The following is an 18,587-nucleotide window of genomic DNA, read 5'->3' as shown; positions in this document are numbered from 1 at the left end:
TGTTAAAGCCTTATTCAAGTGCTTTGCTTCTGATATATTTTAAATGAAGAAAGTTACAAAATAGTGCAAATGGATCCTTGCACATTGATTGCTGAATCTATAGCCTAATTAATACTATACTGATTACTTTACAGATGAAACGCTGTTGTCGCAACAAGTTGATCCAACATTCCATGAGAGAGTAGGGGTGAATTGTGGAAAATTATCCCACCTGTCCTCTCATGTATCTGCAAATAATATTTACATTTTCTCCAGAGTTCCAGATTTACTTGAATTTCTTCAATTCGATAATGAGGACTGTTGGATTGGACATGTTTACCTGGGACTTGAGCTCAATGTAAGTGTGACTGCTTCTGTTCTCTGTGACGGTGGAGCTGATGTTATGTCTGTGTCTCTGCAATGTTGGATTAATATTGCACTTACTGTCAGTTAGAAGGAGACGACGGCACATTCATGTTGCTGAGGAATCATCATCTTGGAACTCATCTCTTCATCTGTTGAACGAGGGGGAAGAAAACATATCTCTTGTAAATCAGGGTCAGATGAGGCCAATGAGAGATCAATCAATTCTTTCAATTTCTAATCAGTAAAATAAAGAAAATACTGTCCAAATCCTGCCCCAGAATCAGACAATAAGCCAGGCCCAGAAAGAGCTCTCCCTTCCCCCCGCTCACTCCAAGTCCCGGAACAAGATGGGGCTCCCGCTGCGCCTCTTGCAAACAGCCCCCGATTCTCCCTGAACTCCCCCCGAGTCAGTAATGATCTCTGAGCCTCTTTGCTCACACTCCCAAATGGATGAGCTGCTGCAATGAGAACGCTGTTTCCTTGCTGACCTGGGCCCTGACATTTCACTCAGTTTGAACAAAGCGTCTCCACTCACTGAGCAAAAGGAGAGTGTGTGGGGGAGGGGATGCGCATGCGCTCTCAATCGCAGAATGACGACCGGCAGGGGTGGGGCTACCCCGGACATGCGCAGATCCCCGCACCAATTCCGCATTGAGAATCAATGGGAATATTCCCCATTTCACTGTCATTACATTTGGAGCAAAACCTCCGATAGAGCCCGTGTTGGGGGGACTGTGTGTGTGTGGGTGCAAGTGGCCCTGCGCCCCAGGGCTCAACCAATCACATTTGTAGCTGTGTGTTTGTCCCAATCAGATATTCAATCTGCAGCCATTGCCTGCAGCTTGTTTGTTATTACACTGCCATTCAGCCCCTCAAACTCACACTTTCTGCAAACTTACATTTCACTGACTACCGTGGGCCTCACGGTAGCATGGTGGTTAGCATCAATGCTTCACAGCTCCAGGGTCCCAGGTTCGATTCCCGGCTGGGTCACTGTCTGTGTGGAGTCTGCACGTCCTCCCCGTGTGTGCGTGGGTTTCCTCCGGGTGCTCCAGTTTCCTCCCACAGTCCAAAGATGTGCGGGTTAGGTGGATTGGCAAAAAAAAATGTTAAGGGGCCTCACGGTAGCATGGTGGTTAGCATCAATGCTTCACAGCTCCAGGGTCCCAGGTTCGATTCCCGGCTGGGTCACTGTCTGTGTGGAGTCTGCACGTCCTCCCCGTGTGTGCGTGGGTTTCCTCTGGGTGCTCCGGTTTCCTCCCACAGTCCAAAGATGTGCGGGTTAGGTGGATTGGCCATGCTAAATTGCCTGTAGTGTAAGGTTAATGGGGGGATTGTTGGGTTACGGGTATACGGGTTACGTGGGTTTAAGTAGGGTGATCATTGCTCGGCACAACATCGAGGGCCGAAGGGCCTGTTCTGTGCTGTACTGTTCTATGTTCTATAAATTCATTTTTCATAGAAGCATACAATATATTTTCAAAAATATACTACATTTATAAAATCCCTTGAAACAAACATTGTCAAACATTTCAAATTGTCATCACAATAATATCGTATCGTACAATAATATTTACATTTTCTCCAGAGGTCCAGATTTACTTGAATTTCTTCCATTGGAGAATGAGAACATTACACACATTTCAATATTCACATTACAATTCTTCTCAAAATATTTACATCGGTCATGTTCCACCCTGTGAAGCTTCAATAATTTTAAACATTTAGTGTTAATCACATCGGCCGCGGGGTTTTACACAGTTACCAGCCCCTCTTTAGTGTTAATCATACAGACCGGGAGGTTTTACTCAAGTTACCAGCCCCTCTTCAGTGTTAATCACACAGACTGGGTATTTTTCCACAGTTACCAGCCCCTCTAGAGTGTTCATCATACAGACCATAAGGCACAGGTGCAGAATTAGGCCACTCGGCCATCAAATCATGGCTGATATTTTCTCATCCCCATTCTCCTGCTTTCTCCCCATAACCCCTGAGCCCCTTATTAATCAAGACTCTATCTATCTCGGTCTTAAAAACACTCCGTGATTTGGCATCCACAAATTCACCACCCTCTGGCTGAAGAGGTTCCTCCTCATCTCTGTTTTAAATGATTGCCCCTTTAGTCTGAGGTGATGGATGTTGTCCTCTGGTTCTTGTTTTTCCTCCAAGTGGAGACATCCTCTCCATGTCCACTCTATTCAGACCTCGCAGTATCCTGGAAGTTTCAATAAGATCCCCCCTCGTTCTTCTAAACTCCAACGAGTACAGACCCAGAGTTCCCAAACGTTCTTCACATGACAAGTGCTTCATTCCAGGGATCAATCTTGTGAACCTCCTTGGGGGGGTTTACAAAGTTACCAGATCCTTTTTAGTATTAATCAGCGGCTGGTTCGGCACAGGGCTAAAGAGCTGGCTTTTAAAGCAGACCAAGGCAGTCCAACAGCACGGTTCAATTCCGTATCAGCCTCCCCAAACAGGTGCTGGAATGTAGTGACCGGGGCTTTTCACAGTAACTTCATTTGAAGCCTACTTGTGACTTTCATTTTCATTCATCGCACACCCCGGTCTGTTTAATATCTGTATAATATCTTTAACAGAGAACATACAGTTCAGAAGGAGGCCATTCGGCCCACTGAGTCTGCATCGACCCCCTGAAGCTCTCACTTCAACCTTATCCCCTTAACCCAATAACCTCTCCTAACATTTTTGAGCTCTAAGGGCAATTTAGCATAGCAATCCAGCTGCGTTGCCTGTCTTTAGACTGTGGCAGGAAACCGGAGCACCCAGAGGAAACCCACGCAGACACGGGGAGAATATGCAGACCCTGCACAGTCAGTGACCCAGCGGGGAATCGAGCCTGGGACCCTGGCGCTGCGCCTAGGTACTTTACTCAGTTACCAGCCCCTCTCGGGCAGCACGGTAGCATTGTGGTTCGCACAATTGCTTCACAGCTCCAGGATCCCAGGTTCGATTCCCGGCTTGGGTCACTGTCTGTGCAGTACCACATCTTTCTGGTAGTGTGGTGACCTGAACTGTGATCTCCAGATGAACTTGATGATGGCTCGGGTGACTGCTGCGCACAGGACTGGGTAATGGGCCAGACCTGCGCCACGTCTAGCAACACGGAAATCCTTCCCATATAATTACTACAGTGCAGAAGGAGGCCATTCAGTCCATCGAGTCTACAGCAACTCTCTCAAAGAGCAAACCTACCCAGGCCCAATCCCTCGCAACTCCACCTATCATCCACACCTTTAGACACAAACGGTTAATTTAGCACAGCCAATCCACCTAACCTGCGAATCTTTACCGTGTGAGGAAACCCACAGACACACAGAATGTCAGGGTCAGAGTGAACCCGGGTCCCTGGCGCTGTGAGGCAGTAGTGATGACCACTGTGCAGCCCATCATGTTGCTGATTGTGAACACGGCCCACCGGGAACTGCAGTCCAGCCCGGGAGGAGCGAGACTTGGCCTTGGCCCGAACTTTACCGCCGGTCTTTCCTCTTCCAGACATTGTCACAATCTCACAAACACTTTCACACAGAATGAGGAAAACCGCCCACATTCACTTCTCTTATAATGTGGAGATGCCGGCGTTGGACTGGGGTGAGCACAGTAAGAAGTCTTACAACACCAGGTTAAAGTCCAACAGGTTTGTTTCAAACACGAGCTTTCGGAGCACGGCTCCTTCTTCAGGTGCACCTGAAGAAGGAGCCGTGCTCCGAAAGCTCGTGTTTGAAACAAACCTGTTGGACTTTAACCTGGTGTTGTAAGACTTCTTACTACTTCTCTTATAGCTTCAGGAGGAATGGCGGTGCACACATTGCTGATTGGTTATCTGAACAACATTGTGGTGCCGGCTACAAAGTGACCAATCAGATATCTGTTTGAAGCACCAATCAGGAGAACCCACGGTGCTGAGGGCGGAAAGTTTGGGCGGCAAATGTTCAGATTCCAACCGAATATTTATTTCAAATCTTAAATGGGCGCGAAAATATAAAACAGATAAAATTGAATAAAAAATGTGACTAAATCATTTGAGTATAAGATTATTGGATTCTCTCTATTTCCCGCGTCTAGTTTTCCATTATCTGTCAGTTTCTGATTTGTCTCTGTAACTGACAACAAACCCAAAATAAATTAAACCAAAATAATGCGGAGGCTGCAAATGTGAATTGAAGAGAAAATGCTGGATCAACTCAGCGTGTCTGGGAGCATCTGTGGCGAGAAACGTTTAGGATCTGTAGAAGGGGAACTGTCGCCACAGGTTTAATCTGGCTGTTGTTTAAAATGCTCTCAGCCGCCGACAGCCATCTGCAAACATAATAACATTTATTCATATTGTAGACTGCTGTCGCTTTCTCGGTGTTAAAAGTGGAGTGATCAGTTTGGAGCTAGTGTCAGTATTGAAATGGAGTTTACCCACACCACCGGGGTGCTCTCGATCATTGAGTGTGAACATGAACATAAATGGAAACGGAGTAATTTATAAGGCTGAACACAAATGCTACAGGAGGTATTGGAGTTCTGTTCTCTCTCCAAATCCAGCAACAGCGGCCGAGTATGAAGCGGTCACCGAGCATCACTAAATGATGGAACTTTATAAACAACGTACAAAGATCGACATGACGATAACTCGGCATTATACAGGATGTTGTTGTAGTGAAACGCTATTAAAACGGATCTGGTTAATCATCATAGAAATGAACCCATAATTTAAAATATGATGGTTTGGCTGCTTCACAGAAGTTGTGGGTGGCTCTTAAAAGAGCCGTTGTATTTAGGGTGGTTTTCAGTCCATTGTGCAGTTTTACTTGGAGCTGGTGTACTTGGTGACCGCCTTTGTCCCTTCCGACACGGCGTGCTTGGCCAGTTCCCCGGGCAGCAGCAGGCGCACGGCGGTCTGGATCTCCCGGGAGCTGATGGTGTGGCGCTTGTTGTAATGGGCCAGGCGGGAAGCCTCACCCGCGATACGCTCGAAAATATCGCTGACGAACGAGTTCATGATGCTCATGGCCTTGGAGGAGATGCCGGTGTCGGGGTGAACCTGCTTCATCACTTTGTAGATGTAGATGGAGTAACTCTCCTTCCTCGACTTTCGCCGCTTCTTGCCGCCCTTTACTGCCGGTTTCTTAATGACTTTCTTGGCTCCCTTCTTGGCAGCTGGTTTCGATGTTGGTTTCTTCTCGTCAGCCATCTTCAGTTTCACCCAGAAATAAAGCAAACCCCTTCCGAGCGCTGATTAAATAGACAGAGCCTCACATCTATGCTAATGAGGAATGGGGAAAGGAATGATTGTGATTGGACATTGTGAAAATGAGGACAGCCAGTTATGTTCTGTTTATTTGATTGGATATGTGAACAGACCAATTAGATTTAGGATTTTCCACCAATCATAAACCTCATATTACAATCATATTACAAACAAGAAATACATTTGAGAGAGAATGTCTCCAGTCCCAGTTTGTTAGTGGATAAAGATTCACAGGGAAATGTCACCTGGCTGTCGGTGAGAGGGACCCTTCACCACAGAGCGTCTGTGCGGAAGTGTGGGATTCCTTCAGGAACTGGGAGTGTCTTGTGATATGTGGGTGTGTGAGATTTACTCACTCCGATACAATGTGTCTGTGGGATTTACTCACTCTCTGATGCAATGTGTCTGTGGGATTTACTCACTCTCTGATACAGTGTGTGAGTGTGGGATTTACTCACTCTCTGCTACAGTGTGAGTGTGGGATTTACTCACTCTCTGATACAGTGTGTGAGTGTGGGATTTACTCACTCTCTGATGCAGTGTGAGTGTGGGATTTACTCACTCTCTGATACAGTGTGTGAGTGTGGGATTTACTCACTCTCTGATGCAGTGCGTGCGTGTGAGATTTACTCACTCTCTAATACAGTGTGAGCGTGGGATTTACTCACTCTCTGATGCAGTGCGTGCGCGTGAGATTTACGCACTCTCTAATACAGTGTGAGCGTGGGATTTACTCACTATCTGATACAGTGTGAGTGTGGGATTTACTGTAGCTCCAATAGTGTGAGAATGTGGTATTTACTCACTCTGATTATCTGAATAACATTGTGGAGCCGGCTACAAAGTGACCAATCAGAAACTGTTACCACGGATTTTTCCAATTTGGATTTGAATCGAGTTTAATCTAGCTGCTGTTTAAAATGCTATCAATCGCAGACAATGTTTAATTTACAGCCAGCTTCAAAATATTATAATAAAGATCCATATTGTAGACTAGTGCTAAAAGTGGAGTGAGCTGTTTGGAGCTAGTGTCAGTATTGAAATGGAGTTTCCCCACAGCACTACTGTGCTCTCAACGTAAATCGGAAGGGAATTACCTTCGAATCCTGAACACCGAGCGGGCACTAAATGACGGGGCTTATTATCAAGGCACAAAGATTCACTGGGCTATAACTGGACATCACCCAGGATGTTACGTTCCTGTAAAACCGTATTTGAATGGACTTGGCTAGTCATAATCGAAATAAACTAAATAGTTTAAAGTATGATGGTTTGGCTGTTTTCAAGAAGTTGTGGGTGGCTTATTAAAAGAGCCATTGGGTTTTGGAGGAGTTTGAGAACAGTTTTACTTGGAGCTGGTGTACTTGGTCACCGCCTTTGTCCCTTCCGACACGGCTTGCTTGGCCAGTTCCCCGGGCAGCAGCAGGCGCACGACGGTCTGGATCTCCCGGGAGCTGATGGTGTGGCGCTTGTTGTAATGGGCCAGGCGGGAAGCCTCACCCGCGATACACTAGAAAATATCGTTGACGAACGAATTCATGATGCTCATGGACTTGGAGGAGATGCCGGTGTCGGGGTGAACCTGCTTCATCACTTTGTAGATGTAGATGGAGTAACTCTCCTTCCTCAACCTTCGCCGCTTCTTGCCGCCCTTTACTGCCGGTTTCTTAATGAATTTCTTGGCTCCCTTCTTGGTAGCTGGAGATTTTTTATCCTCAACAATGGTGAGAACAAACTGCAGACACACAATAACTGAGAATTGCCAGACAACTGCTCTTTTATAGACTAACTCTATATAGACTCTATATATTAACTCTTTATAGAACAACAACTATGAAACAGAACAGCCGGCGGCCTTGTTCATTGTGGACGGAGACTTCAACAAAGCCAACCTCAAGAGTGTACTGCCAAAATTCCACCAGCACATCTCCTGTCCCTCCAGGGGCGACAACATTCTTGACCACTGCTACTCAAAAATCAAGGGCGCCTACCGTTCCATCCCCCGACCGCACTTTGGGAAATCAGACCATAAGACTGTGCTCCTTCTCCCGGCTTACAAGCAGAAACTCAAGCGGGAGAATCCAGCTAAGAAGGTTGTGCAGTGCTGGTCCGAGGAGACAGAAGAGTTCTTACGTGACTGCTTGGAGACAGTAGACTGGTCCATATTTAAGAACTCAGCGACTAACTTAAATGAGTATGTCACCACCGTCACAGACTTCATCAGCAAATGTGTGGACGACTGCGTGCCAAAGAAAGCAGTACGAATTTTCCCCAACCGGAAACCATGGATCAACCGCAAGATTGACTCCCTACTGAAGGACGGATCTGAGGCGTTCAAGGCAGACGACGCTGTCCTATACAAGAAATCCAGGTACGACCTCCGCAAAGCCATCCGAGATGCCAAGAGAGAATATCAAACTAAGCTAGAGTCACAGATAGACCCTCGGCGGTTGTGGCAAGGACTAAACAACCGGGGGAAAGTGATAAAGACCGGAGCAGGCAAGAAACCTTTAGTGAAGAAAGCAGCAGCCAAGAAATCTCCCAAGAAACCCGCAGCCAAGAAATCTCCCAAGAAAGCAGCAGCCAAGAAGGCGGCAGCTCCCAAAAAGAGCGCGAAGAAAGCAGCCCCGAAGAAAAGTTTTCCTGTGAAAAAGATCAAGGGCGGAATAAAGCAGACCAAATCGAGGGGCAATCCCAAAGCGAAATCAGCAAAGGCTAAGAAACCAGCAAAGAAGTGAAAGAACCCGAGCAAATTGTAAACCTCTGAACACAAAGGCTCTTCTCAGAGCCACCCACATCTCTCCGGAAAGAGCTGATCCCCCGACCAATGAATCCCTGTCCCGGTGCTGGGAGCAGATTTCAGATAGAAATGTCAATCCAGTATTGCCGCTCACTCGCTGACATGCTCTGCACCGGGCTTCTCCCCCCACTCTGCACTAAAACACAGGGAAGTTGCTGCATCTTCCTAACCGGGGAACAGTCACAGTTTGTATTAGTTTCATTATTCACAGATTCAGGGGGGAGTTTGTAAAATAGTTAACATGGCGGAGAAATCTCGCCTCACAACTCAAACACTTTATATCAGCTGGAAGGGATGTTAGTAAAATTCCCAACCTGTCTGGGAGAGGAGTTGTGTGGGGATGGAATCGGAGCTGGGGTTGAAATGGGAGCAGATAGGTCGGCTGGTTCTAGAAAGGAGTGGACTGAGGCCGGAATATTACTGACATGCCTGGATTTAATAGATCCGCGTTACTAACTAGCTGCTATATGATGTTGCAGTTTGTACGTGTTCAGCGCGCTCTGTTAACTTCTGTTTGGAATATAAAATGTGGGTTGGACCAGGCAGGAGGCGGAGCTGGATGGTCAAAGACATTTCACTGCTCTGTCTGTCACTCAGTCTGCTCCCCGCCTCTCTCTCATTCTCAGTCAGGTCGGGGCGGGCTGTATAATAAAGGAAAGTGCAGCAGCTCGTCTCTCATTCAGCAGCGATTTGACTGAAGAAGCATCATGTCTGGCAGAGGGAAAGGAGGCAAAGGACTGGGCAAAGGCGGAGCAAAGCGGCACCGCAAAGTGCTTCGTGATAACATCCAGGGCATCACCAAACCAGCAATCCGCCGCCTGGCTCGCCGTGGCGGGGTCAAGCGCATCTCGGGTTTGATCTATGAGGAGACTCGCGGGGTGCTGAAGGTTTTCCTGGAGAATGTGATCAGGGACGCCGTCACCTACACTGAACACGCCAAGCGCAAGACGGTCACCGCCATGGATGTGGTTTACGCTCTCAAACGCCAGGGCCGCACTCTCTATGGATTCGGCGGCTGAGAAACTCCATTTAGCAATGTAACAAAACCCAAAGGCTCTTTTAAGAGCCGCCCAAACCCTCACATTGAGAGCACTGACCTAAGAATGGCAGCAGAATAACGCATCGAGATGGTTTCGCGATTGTAGAGGCAAAATTTCGCATTATAATAGGAAATGTTTCCTGTCATTGATTTCTCTTTTCACGGCGATATGAACGTGCTGCAGAGTTAAACACAAAACCTTTCTCCGCATTCAGCCCTGTAACTGCACAGAGTGAGAGCGGGAAAGAATTATGAAACTCCGCACACCCCATTGCACATAAATGGACAGTTTCAGAAAGCCAGCCCGCTAGAAACTGCCGCCCTCCGGTAAATACCAACAACACCGGGGAAAGCTCATTCCAGCCTGAAGCCTCAGGGAAATTCTCACAAACACGGCAATAAGCGGATCCAGAACAGGTCGCCCTTTTTCAGATAAAGTGAGTGGCTCTGAAAAGAGCCTTTGGGTTATTAGATGAAAGAATGGTCGCTTCACTTCTTGCCGGAGCTGGCACTGGTTTTCTTGGGTAGCAGCACGGCCTGGATATTAGGCAGCACCCCACCCTGAGCGATGGTCACCCCTCCCAGCAGCTTGTTGAGCTCCTCGTCGTTGCGGACGGCCAGCTGCAGGTGTCTGGGGATGATGCGGGTCTTCTTGTTGTCCCGGGCCGCGTTCCCGGCCAGCTCGAGGATTTCAGCGGTCAGATACTCGAGCACAGCAGCCAGATAGACCGGGGCTCCGGCACCCACACGCTGGGCATAGTTACCCTTTCTCAGGTGCCTGTGAACACGGCCCACCGGGAACTGCAGTCCAGCCCGGGAGGAGCGAGACTTGGCCTTGGCCCGAGCTTTACCGCCGGTCTTTCCTCTTCCAGACATTGTCACAATCTCACAAACACTTTCACACAGAATGAGGAAACCCGCCCACATTCACTTCTCTTATAGCTTCAGGAGGAATGGCGGTGCACACAATGCTGATTGGTTATCTGAACAACATTGTGGAGCCGGCAACAAAGTGACCAATCAGATATCTGTTTGAAGCACCAATCAGGAGACCCCACGGTGCTGAGGGCGGAAAGTTTGGGCGGCAAATGTTCAGATTCCAACCGAATATTTATTTCAAATCTTAAATGGGCGCCCAAATAAAATTGAATAAAAAATGTGACTAAATCATTTGAGTATGAGATTGTTGGATTCTCTCTCTTTCCCGCGTCTAGTTTCCCATTATCTGTTAGTTTCTGATTTTGTCTCTGTAACTGACAACAAACCCAAAATAAATTAAACCAAAATAATGCGGAGGCTGCAAATGTGAATTAAAGAGAAAATGCTGGATCAACTCAGCGTGTCTGGTATCATCTGTGGAGAGAAACGTTTCGGATCTGTGGAAGGGGAACTGACTCGACAGGTTTAATCTGGCTGTTGTTTAAAACGTTCTCAGCCGCCGACAGTGTCTAATTCACAGCCATCTGCAAACATAGTAACATTTATTCATATTGTAGACTGCTGCCGCTTCCTCAGTGTTAAAAGTGGAGTGAGCAGTTTGGAGCTAGTGTCAGTATTGAAATGGAGTTTACCCACACCACCGGGGTGCTCTCGATCATGGGTGTGAACATGAACATAAATGGAAAGGGAGTAATTTGTCAGGCTGAACACAAATGCTACGGGAGGTATTGGAGTTCGATTCTCTCTCCAAATCCAGCGACAGAGCCGAGTATGAAGCGGCGACCGAGCATCACTAAATGATGGGATTTTATAAACAACGTACGAAGATCGACATGACGATAACTCGGCATTATACAGGATGTTGTTGTCGTGAAACACAATTAAAACGGATCTGGTTAATCATCATAGAAATGAACCCATAATTTAAAATATGATGGTTTGGCTGCTTCACAGAAGTTGTGGGTGGCTCTTAAAAGAGCCGTTGTGTTTGGGGTGGTTTTCAGTCCATTGTGTAGTTTTACTTGGAGCTGGTGTACTTGGTGACCGCCTTTGTCCCTTCCGACACGGCGTGCTTGGCCAGTTCCCCGGGCAGCAGCAGGCGCACGGCGGTCTGGATCTCCCGGGAGCTGATGGTGCTGCGCTTGTTGTAATGGGCCAGGCGGGAAGCCTCACCCGCGATACGCTCGAAAATATCGCTGACGAACGAGTTCATGATGCTCATGGCCTTGGAGGAGATGCCGGTGTCGGGGTGAACCTGCTTCATCACTTTGTAGATGTATTTATTTCAAAGCTTAAATGGGCGCGAAAATATAAAACAGATAAAATTGAATCGGGACCGTAAAAAATAAATCATTGAGTTTTGAGTATAGGATTGTTGGATTCTCTCTCTTTCCCTAGTCTACAGTTTCCCTTTATCTGTCAGTTTCGGATTTCGGTTTCTCTCTGTAACTGACAACAAACCCAAAATAAATTAAAGCAAAATAATGCGGATGCTGTAAATGTGAATTGAAGAGAAAATGCTGGATAAACTCAGCGTGTCTGGGAGCATCTGTGGAGAGAAACATTTCGGATCTGTAGAAGGTGGATTTAGATCCGAAACTGTCTCCACAGATTTTTACAATCTGGAGTCCCATCGGCTTTAATCTGGCTGCTGGTTAAAACGCTCTCAGTTGCCGGCAGAATGTCTAAATTACAGCCAACTGCAAACATAATAACATTTATTCACATTGTAGACTGCTGCCGCTTCCTCAGTGATAAAAGTGGAGTGAGCAGTTTGGTGCTCATGCCAGTATTGAAATGGAGTTTTCCAGACAACCGGGGTGTTCTCAATTAACTGAAAGATCATTGAGGGTAAACCTGAACATAAATAGGGCAGCACGGTAGCATTTTGGTTAGCACAATTGCTTCACAGCTCAAAGGTCCCAGGTTCGATTCCCGTCTTGGGTCACTGTCTGTGCGGAGTCTGCACGTTCTGCCAGTGTGTGCGTGGGTTTCCTCCGGATGCTCCGGTTTCCTCCCACAGTCCAAAGATGTGAAGGTTAGGTGGACTGGCTATGCTAAATTGCCCTTAGTGGCCAAAATTTCCCTTAATGTTGGGTGGGGCTACTGGGTTATGGGGATAGGATGGGGTTGTGGGCTTGAAATGGTGCTCTTTCCAAGAGCCAGTGCAGACTCGATGGGCCGAATGGCCTCCTTCTGCATTGTACATTCTATGAAAGGGACGTTTTGGAGTTCTATTCTCTCTCCAAATCTAGCGACAGCGGCCGAGGATGAATCAGTCAGAGACCAAAGCGTCACCGAGCAGTCACTAAATGATGGGACTTAATGAACAAGACACATAGATATAGAGGACGATATCTTGGCGTTACCCAGGGTGTTTTTTCTCGAGAAACGCTATGAAAAAATATCTGGCTATTCGTAATAGAAATAAACAAATAATAATTTAAAATATGATAGTTTGACTGGTTCCGAGAAGTTGTGGGTGGCTCTTAAAAGAGCCGTTGAGTTTTTGCTGAGATTGAGAACAGTTTTACTTGGAGCTGGTGTACTTGGTCACCGCCTTTGTCCCTTCCGACACGGCGTGCTTGGCCAGTTCCCCGGGCAGCAGCAGGCGCACGGCGGTCTGGATCTCCCGGGAGCTGATGGTGTGGCGCTTGCTGTAATGGGCCAGGCGGGAAGCCTCACCCGCATACGCTCGAAAATATCGTTGACGAACGAGTTCATGATGCTCATTGCCTTGGATGAGATGCTGGTGTCGGGGTGAACCTGCTTCATCATAGAACATAGAACATTACAGCGCAGTACGGGCCCTTCGGCCCTCGATGTTGCGCCAACCTGTGAAACAAACTGAAGCCTATCTGACCTACGCTATTCCATTTTCATCCATATGTCTATCCAGTGACCACTTAAATGCCCTTAAAGTTGGTGAGTCTACTACTGTTGCAGGCAGGGCGTTCCACACCCCTACTACTCTCTGAGCAAAGAAACTGCCTCTGACATCTGTCCTATATCTACTACCCCTCAATTTAAAGCAATGACCCCTCGTGTTGGTCATCACCATCCAAGGAAAGAGACTCTCACTGTCCACCCTATCTAACCCTCTGACTATCTTATATGTCTCTATTAGGTCACCTCTCAGCCTTCTCCTCTCTAACGAAAACAACCTCAAGCCCTGAGCCTTTCCTCGTAAGACCTTCCCTCCATACCAGGCAACATCCTAGTAAATCTCCTCTGAACCCTTTCCAAAGCTTCCACATCCTTCCTATACTGTGGTGACCAGAACTGCACGCAGTACTCCAGGAGCGGCCGCACCAGAGTTATGTACAGCTGCAGCATGGCCTTGTGGCTCCGAAACTCAATCCCCCTACTTATAAAGGCTAGCACACCATATGCCTTCTTAACTGCCCTATTAACCTGGGTGGCAACTTTCAGGGATTTATGTACCTGGATGCCAAGATCTCTCTGTTCATCTACACTACCAAGAATCCTGCCATTAGCCCAGTACTCTGCATTCCTGTTACTCCTTCCAAAGTGAACCACCTCACACTTTTCCGCATTAAACTCCACCTGCTACCTCTCAGCCCAGCTCTGCAGCTTATCTATATCCCTCTGTATCCTATAACATCCTTCAGCACTATCCACAACGCCACCAACCTTCGTGTCATCTGCAAATTTACTAACCCATCCTTCTACACCCTCTTCCAGGACATTTATAAAAATGACAAACAGCAGTGGGCCCAAAACAGATCCTTGCGATACACCACGAGTAACTGAACTCCAGGATGAACATTTGCCATCAACTACCACCCTCTGTCTTCTTTCAGCTAGCCAATTACTGATGCAAACCACTAAATCACCTTCAATCCCATACTTCCATATTTTCTGCGATAGCCTACCGTGTGGAACCTTATCAAACGCCTTACTGAAATCCATATACACATCAACCGCTTTACCCTCATCCACCTGTTTGGTCACCTTCTCAAAAAACTCAACAAGGTTTGTGAGGCATGACCTACCCTTCACAAAACCGTGTTGACTATCGCTAATCAACTTGTTCTTTTCAAGGTGATTATAAACCCTATCTCTTATAACCTTTTCCAACATTTTACCCACAACCGAAGTAAGGTTCACAGGTCTATAATTACCAGGGTTGTCTCTACTCCCCTTCTTGAACAAGGGGACAACATTTGCTATCCTCTTGTCTTCCAGCACTATTCCTATCGACAAAGACGACATAAAGATCAAGGACAAAGGTTCTGCAATCTCCTCCCTAGCTTCCCAGAGAATCCTAGGATAAATCCCATCTGGCCCAGGGGACTTATCTATTTTTACACTTTCCAAAATTGCTAACACCTCCTCCTTGTGAACCTCAATTCCATCTAGCCTGGTCGACTGACAACATTCTCCTCGAGTATTCTCCTCGACAACATTGTCTTTCTCCAGTGTAAACACTGACGAAAAATATCCATTTAACGCTTCCCCTATCTCCTCTGATTCCACACACAACTTTCCACTATTATCCTTGATTGGCCTTAATCTTACTCTAGTCATTCTTTTGTTCCTGATATACCTATAGAAAGCATTAGGGTTTTCCTTGATCCTATCCGCCAACGACTTTTCGTGTCCCCTCCTCGCTCTTCTTAACTCTCCCTTTAGGTCCTTCCTGGCTAACTTGTAACTCTCAAGTGCCCTAACTGAGCCTTCATGTCTCATCCTAACATAAGCCTTCTTCTTCCTCTTGACAAGTGCTTCAACTTCCTTAGTAAACCACGGTTCCCTTGCTCAACAACTTCCTCCCTGCCTGACAGGTACATACTTATCAAGGACATGCAGTAGCTGTTCCTTGAAAAAGCTCCACATTTCGATTGTACCCATCCCCTGCAGTTTCCTTCCCCATCCTATACATTCTAAATCTTGCCGAATAGCATCATAATTGCCTTTCCCCCAGCTATAATTCTTGCTTTGCGGTATATACCTATCCCTGCCCATTGTTAAAGTAAACATAACAGAATTGTGATCACTATCACCAAAGTGCTCACCTACATCTAAATCTAACACCTGGCCAGGTTCCTAACCCAGTACCAAATCCAATGTGGCATCGCCTCTTGTTGGCCTGTCTACATACTGTGTCAGAAAACCCTCCTGCACACACTGCACAAAAACTGACCCATCTATAGTACTCGAACTATCGTATTTCCAGTCAATATTTGGACAGTTAAAGTCCCCCATAACAACTACCCTGTTACTCTCGCTCCTGTTGAGAATCATCTTTGTAATCCTTTCCTCTACATCTCTGCAACTATTCGGAGGTCTATAGACAACTCCCAACAGGGTTACCTCTTCTCTCCTTTTCCTAACCTCGGCCCATACTACCTCAGTAGACGAGTCCTCAAACGTCCTTTCTACCAGCGTAATACTTTCCTTGATTAAAAATGCCACCCTCTTTTACCATCTTCTCTGTTCTTACAGAAACATCTAAATCCTGGAACCTGCAACAACCATTCCTGTCCCTGCTCTACCCATGTCTCCAAAATCGCCACAACATCGAGATCCCAGGTACCAACCCATGCTGCAAGCTCACCCACCTTATTCCGGATGCTCCTGGCATTGAAGTAGACACACTTCAAACCAGCGTCTTGTTTACCAGTGCACTCTTTCCAACTTTTAACCCTATCCCTGACCTCACTACTCTCAACATCGTGTACACTGGGACTACAATTTAGGTTCCCATCCCCCTGCTGAATTAGTTTAAACCCCCCGAAGAGCACTAGCAAATCTCCCCCCCCCCCCCCCAGGATATTGGTACCCCTCTGGTTCAGGTGAAGACCATCCTGTTTGTAGAGGTCCCACCTACCCCAGAATGAGCCCCAATTATCCAGGAAACCAAAACCCTCCCACCTGCACCATAACTGTAGCCACGTGTTCAACTCCTCTCTCTCCTTATTTCTCACTTCGCTAGCACGTGGCACGGGTAACAACCCAGAGATAACAACTCTGTTTGTTCTAGCTCTCAGCTTCCACCCTAGCTCCCTGAATTTCTGTGTCAAATCCCCATCTCTCTTCCTACCTATGTCGTTGGTACCTATGTGGACCACGACTTGGGGCTGCTCCACCTCCCCCTTAAGGTTCCCAAAAACACGATCAGACACATCACGAACCCTGGCACCTTGGAGGCAACACACCAACCGTGAGTCTCTTTCGTTCCCACAGAACCTCCTGTCTTTTCCTCTAACTATGGTGTCCCCAATGACAAGTGCTCTGTTCCTCTTCTCCCTTCCCTTCTGAGCAACAGGGACAGACTCTGTGCCAGAGACCTGTGCCCTATTGCTTACCCCTGGTAAGTCATCCCCCGCAACAGTATCCAAAACGGTATACTTGTTATAGAGGGGAACAACAACAGGGGATCCCTGCACTGCCTGCCGGTTCCCTCTCCCTCCCCTGGCAGTAACCCATCTACCTTCCTATAACTTGGGGCAGCAGGGTAGCATGGTGGTTAGCATAAATGCTTCACAGCTCCAGGGTCCCAGGTTCGATTCCCGGCTGGGTCACTGTCTGTGTGGAGTCTGCACGTCCTCCCCCTGTGTGCGTGGGTTTCCTCCGGGTGCTCCGGTTTCCTCCCACAGTCCAAAGATGTGCGGGTTAGGTGGATTGGCCATGCTAAATTGCCCGTAGTGTCCTAATAAAAGTAAGGTTAAGGGGGGGGGGGGTTGTTGGGTTATGGGTATAGGGTGGATATGTGGGTTTGAGTAGGGTGATCATGGCTCGGCACAACATTGAGGGCCGAAGGGCCTGTTCTGTGCTGTACTGTTCTATGTTCTATAACTCCTCTCAATAACCCCCTCTACCTCCCGAATGATCCGAAGTTCATCCAGCTCCAGCTCCCTAACGTGGTTCTCCAGGACCTGGAGTTGGGTGCATTTCCCGCAGATGTAGTCAGCAGGGACACTTGAGGTGACCCTTTCCTCCCACATTCTGCAGGAGGAACATTCAACTGCCCTAGCCTCCATTCCCACTGAACTAACTTCCCAACTACTGAAAACTAAAAAAAAACTTGTTAGTTTAGCAATCCGACGGACAGTAATTTATTTTTTGGTTAGAGGAGGAGGATGGGTGGGAGACACTACGTAGGTAGTGTTTTGGGTAAAGCTGTCACTCGAGAACAGCCCCTTCACAAACCACCTTCAACATATGCTGACCGTACTGCACGTATGCAAATCTCCCCGGAACAGCCAATCAGAAGCTCTGCTCTGCTGCCCTCTGCTGGATGCTTGCCTTCACTCTAACTCCTCGGGTCACTTGCGCCGGTACACTTTCAACTTACGCTGACCGCACTGCACGTATGCAAATCTCCCCGGAACAGCCAATCAGAAGCTCTGCTGCCCTCACTTTGTAGATGTAGATGGAGTAACTTTCCTTCCTGCTTCGCCTCCTCTTCTTGCTGCCCTTCACTGGAGTTTTCTTCAGAGCTTTCTTGCCGCCCTTCTTGGGAACTGGCACCTTCTTTTCATCTCCCATCGTCAGGTTCAATTTCACAAACCCAGTAACTGAGCCTGACCCAGCAACTCGAGTTTTATAAATCCAACCACAGCCCTATGCAAATGAGGGATTGGTGCAGGCAATTTTCCTGATTGACTTATTCGCAATGATGTCACTTCTGTATTTCTCTGTTTGGTTCTTTCAGATAGGCAATCATATTTACTGCTCGTCACAGCTTTATATCAGGGCAGGGCAGGAGGCCATTCGACCAATCCTGTCTGTACTGTCTCTCCAAATGGGCAGCTTCCCCAGTCCCGTCATCTTCCACATTCTTCCTTTTCAGATAACAATTTATTCCAACTTTGAACGCTTCCATTGAACCACTCCCCACCACACACTCAGGCAGTGTATTCCAGACTTTAACCACCTCCGGCATCAAAAGTTTATTCCTCTCATTTTGCTTTTGTTTCTGTTCCCAATTCTGTGTCCCTACCTACCCGATTATAGGGTGACAGAGTGTTGACAGCACGGAAGGAGACCCTACAGCTGATCCTGTTTGTGCATGCCATCAAGAAAGTATCGATTCTTAGCCCAGTTTCCAGCTCTTGGCCCCTAACCTTATATGCTCTGGCATTTCAAGTACTCATTTAAACAATTGGTAAGTGTAGTGCGGGTTCCTGACTCTGCCATCCTTTCAGACAGTGAGTTCCACATTTCAAAAAAGTGTTTCC

The 18,587-nt window shown here is 47.2% G+C and overlaps 6 protein-coding genes across 6 annotated transcripts; 1 reads left to right on the top strand and 5 right to left on the bottom strand.

Annotated features, from left to right (window-relative positions):
• Positions 1-5,137: 5,137 nt before the first annotated feature.
• Positions 5,138-5,709, bottom strand: LOC119957748 (late histone H2B.L4-like). Its single transcript, XM_038785838.1, has one exon. It carries the CDS (start codon positions 5,543-5,545, stop codon positions 5,159-5,161), a length of 387 nt encoding a protein of 128 aa, XP_038641766.1. The 5' UTR covers positions 5,546-5,709; the 3' UTR covers positions 5,138-5,158.
• Positions 5,710-6,947: 1,238 nt separating this feature from the next.
• On the bottom strand, positions 6,948-8,400 carry LOC119957674 (histone H2B 7-like). The gene is made up of 3 exons (XM_038785750.1): positions 8,347-8,400; positions 7,197-7,337; positions 6,948-7,112 (listed from the first exon to the last, which is right to left on the bottom strand). The coding sequence occupies exons 1-3, from the start codon at positions 8,398-8,400 to the stop codon at positions 6,948-6,950; spliced, it is 360 nt and encodes a 119-aa protein (XP_038641678.1).
• Positions 8,401-9,049: 649 nt separating this feature from the next.
• Positions 9,050-9,448, top strand: LOC119957760 (histone H4). The gene has a single exon (XM_038785851.1). It carries the CDS (start codon positions 9,110-9,112, stop codon positions 9,419-9,421), a length of 312 nt encoding a protein of 103 aa, XP_038641779.1. The 5' UTR covers positions 9,050-9,109; the 3' UTR covers positions 9,422-9,448.
• A 431-nt stretch (positions 9,449-9,879) lies between these two features.
• LOC119957755 (histone H2AX-like) lies at positions 9,880-10,349 on the bottom strand. The gene has a single exon (XM_038785845.1). It carries the CDS (start codon positions 10,315-10,317, stop codon positions 9,931-9,933), a length of 387 nt encoding a protein of 128 aa, XP_038641773.1. The 5' UTR covers positions 10,318-10,349; the 3' UTR covers positions 9,880-9,930.
• Positions 10,350-10,625: 276 nt separating this feature from the next.
• Positions 10,626-11,678, bottom strand: LOC119957768 (histone H2B 7). Its single transcript, XM_038785858.1, has one exon. It carries the CDS (start codon positions 11,642-11,644, stop codon positions 11,399-11,401), a length of 246 nt encoding a protein of 81 aa, XP_038641786.1. The 5' UTR covers positions 11,645-11,678; the 3' UTR covers positions 10,626-11,398.
• Positions 11,679-12,910: 1,232 nt separating this feature from the next.
• Positions 12,911-17,895, bottom strand: LOC119957673 (histone H2B 5-like). The gene is made up of 2 exons (XM_038785749.1): positions 17,767-17,895; positions 12,911-13,129 (listed from the first exon to the last, which is right to left on the bottom strand). Exons 1-2 carry the CDS (start codon positions 17,893-17,895, stop codon positions 12,911-12,913), a joined length of 348 nt encoding a protein of 115 aa, XP_038641677.1.
• Positions 17,896-18,587: the final 692 nt, after the last annotated feature.

Source organism: Scyliorhinus canicula, chromosome 27 (genome assembly GCF_902713615.1).
Source record: "Scyliorhinus canicula chromosome 27, sScyCan1.1, whole genome shotgun sequence".
In the NCBI taxonomy this organism is placed as follows: domain Eukaryota; kingdom Metazoa; phylum Chordata; class Chondrichthyes; order Carcharhiniformes; family Scyliorhinidae; genus Scyliorhinus; species Scyliorhinus canicula.
This window is presented reverse-complemented; position numbering and strand designations above follow the sequence as displayed.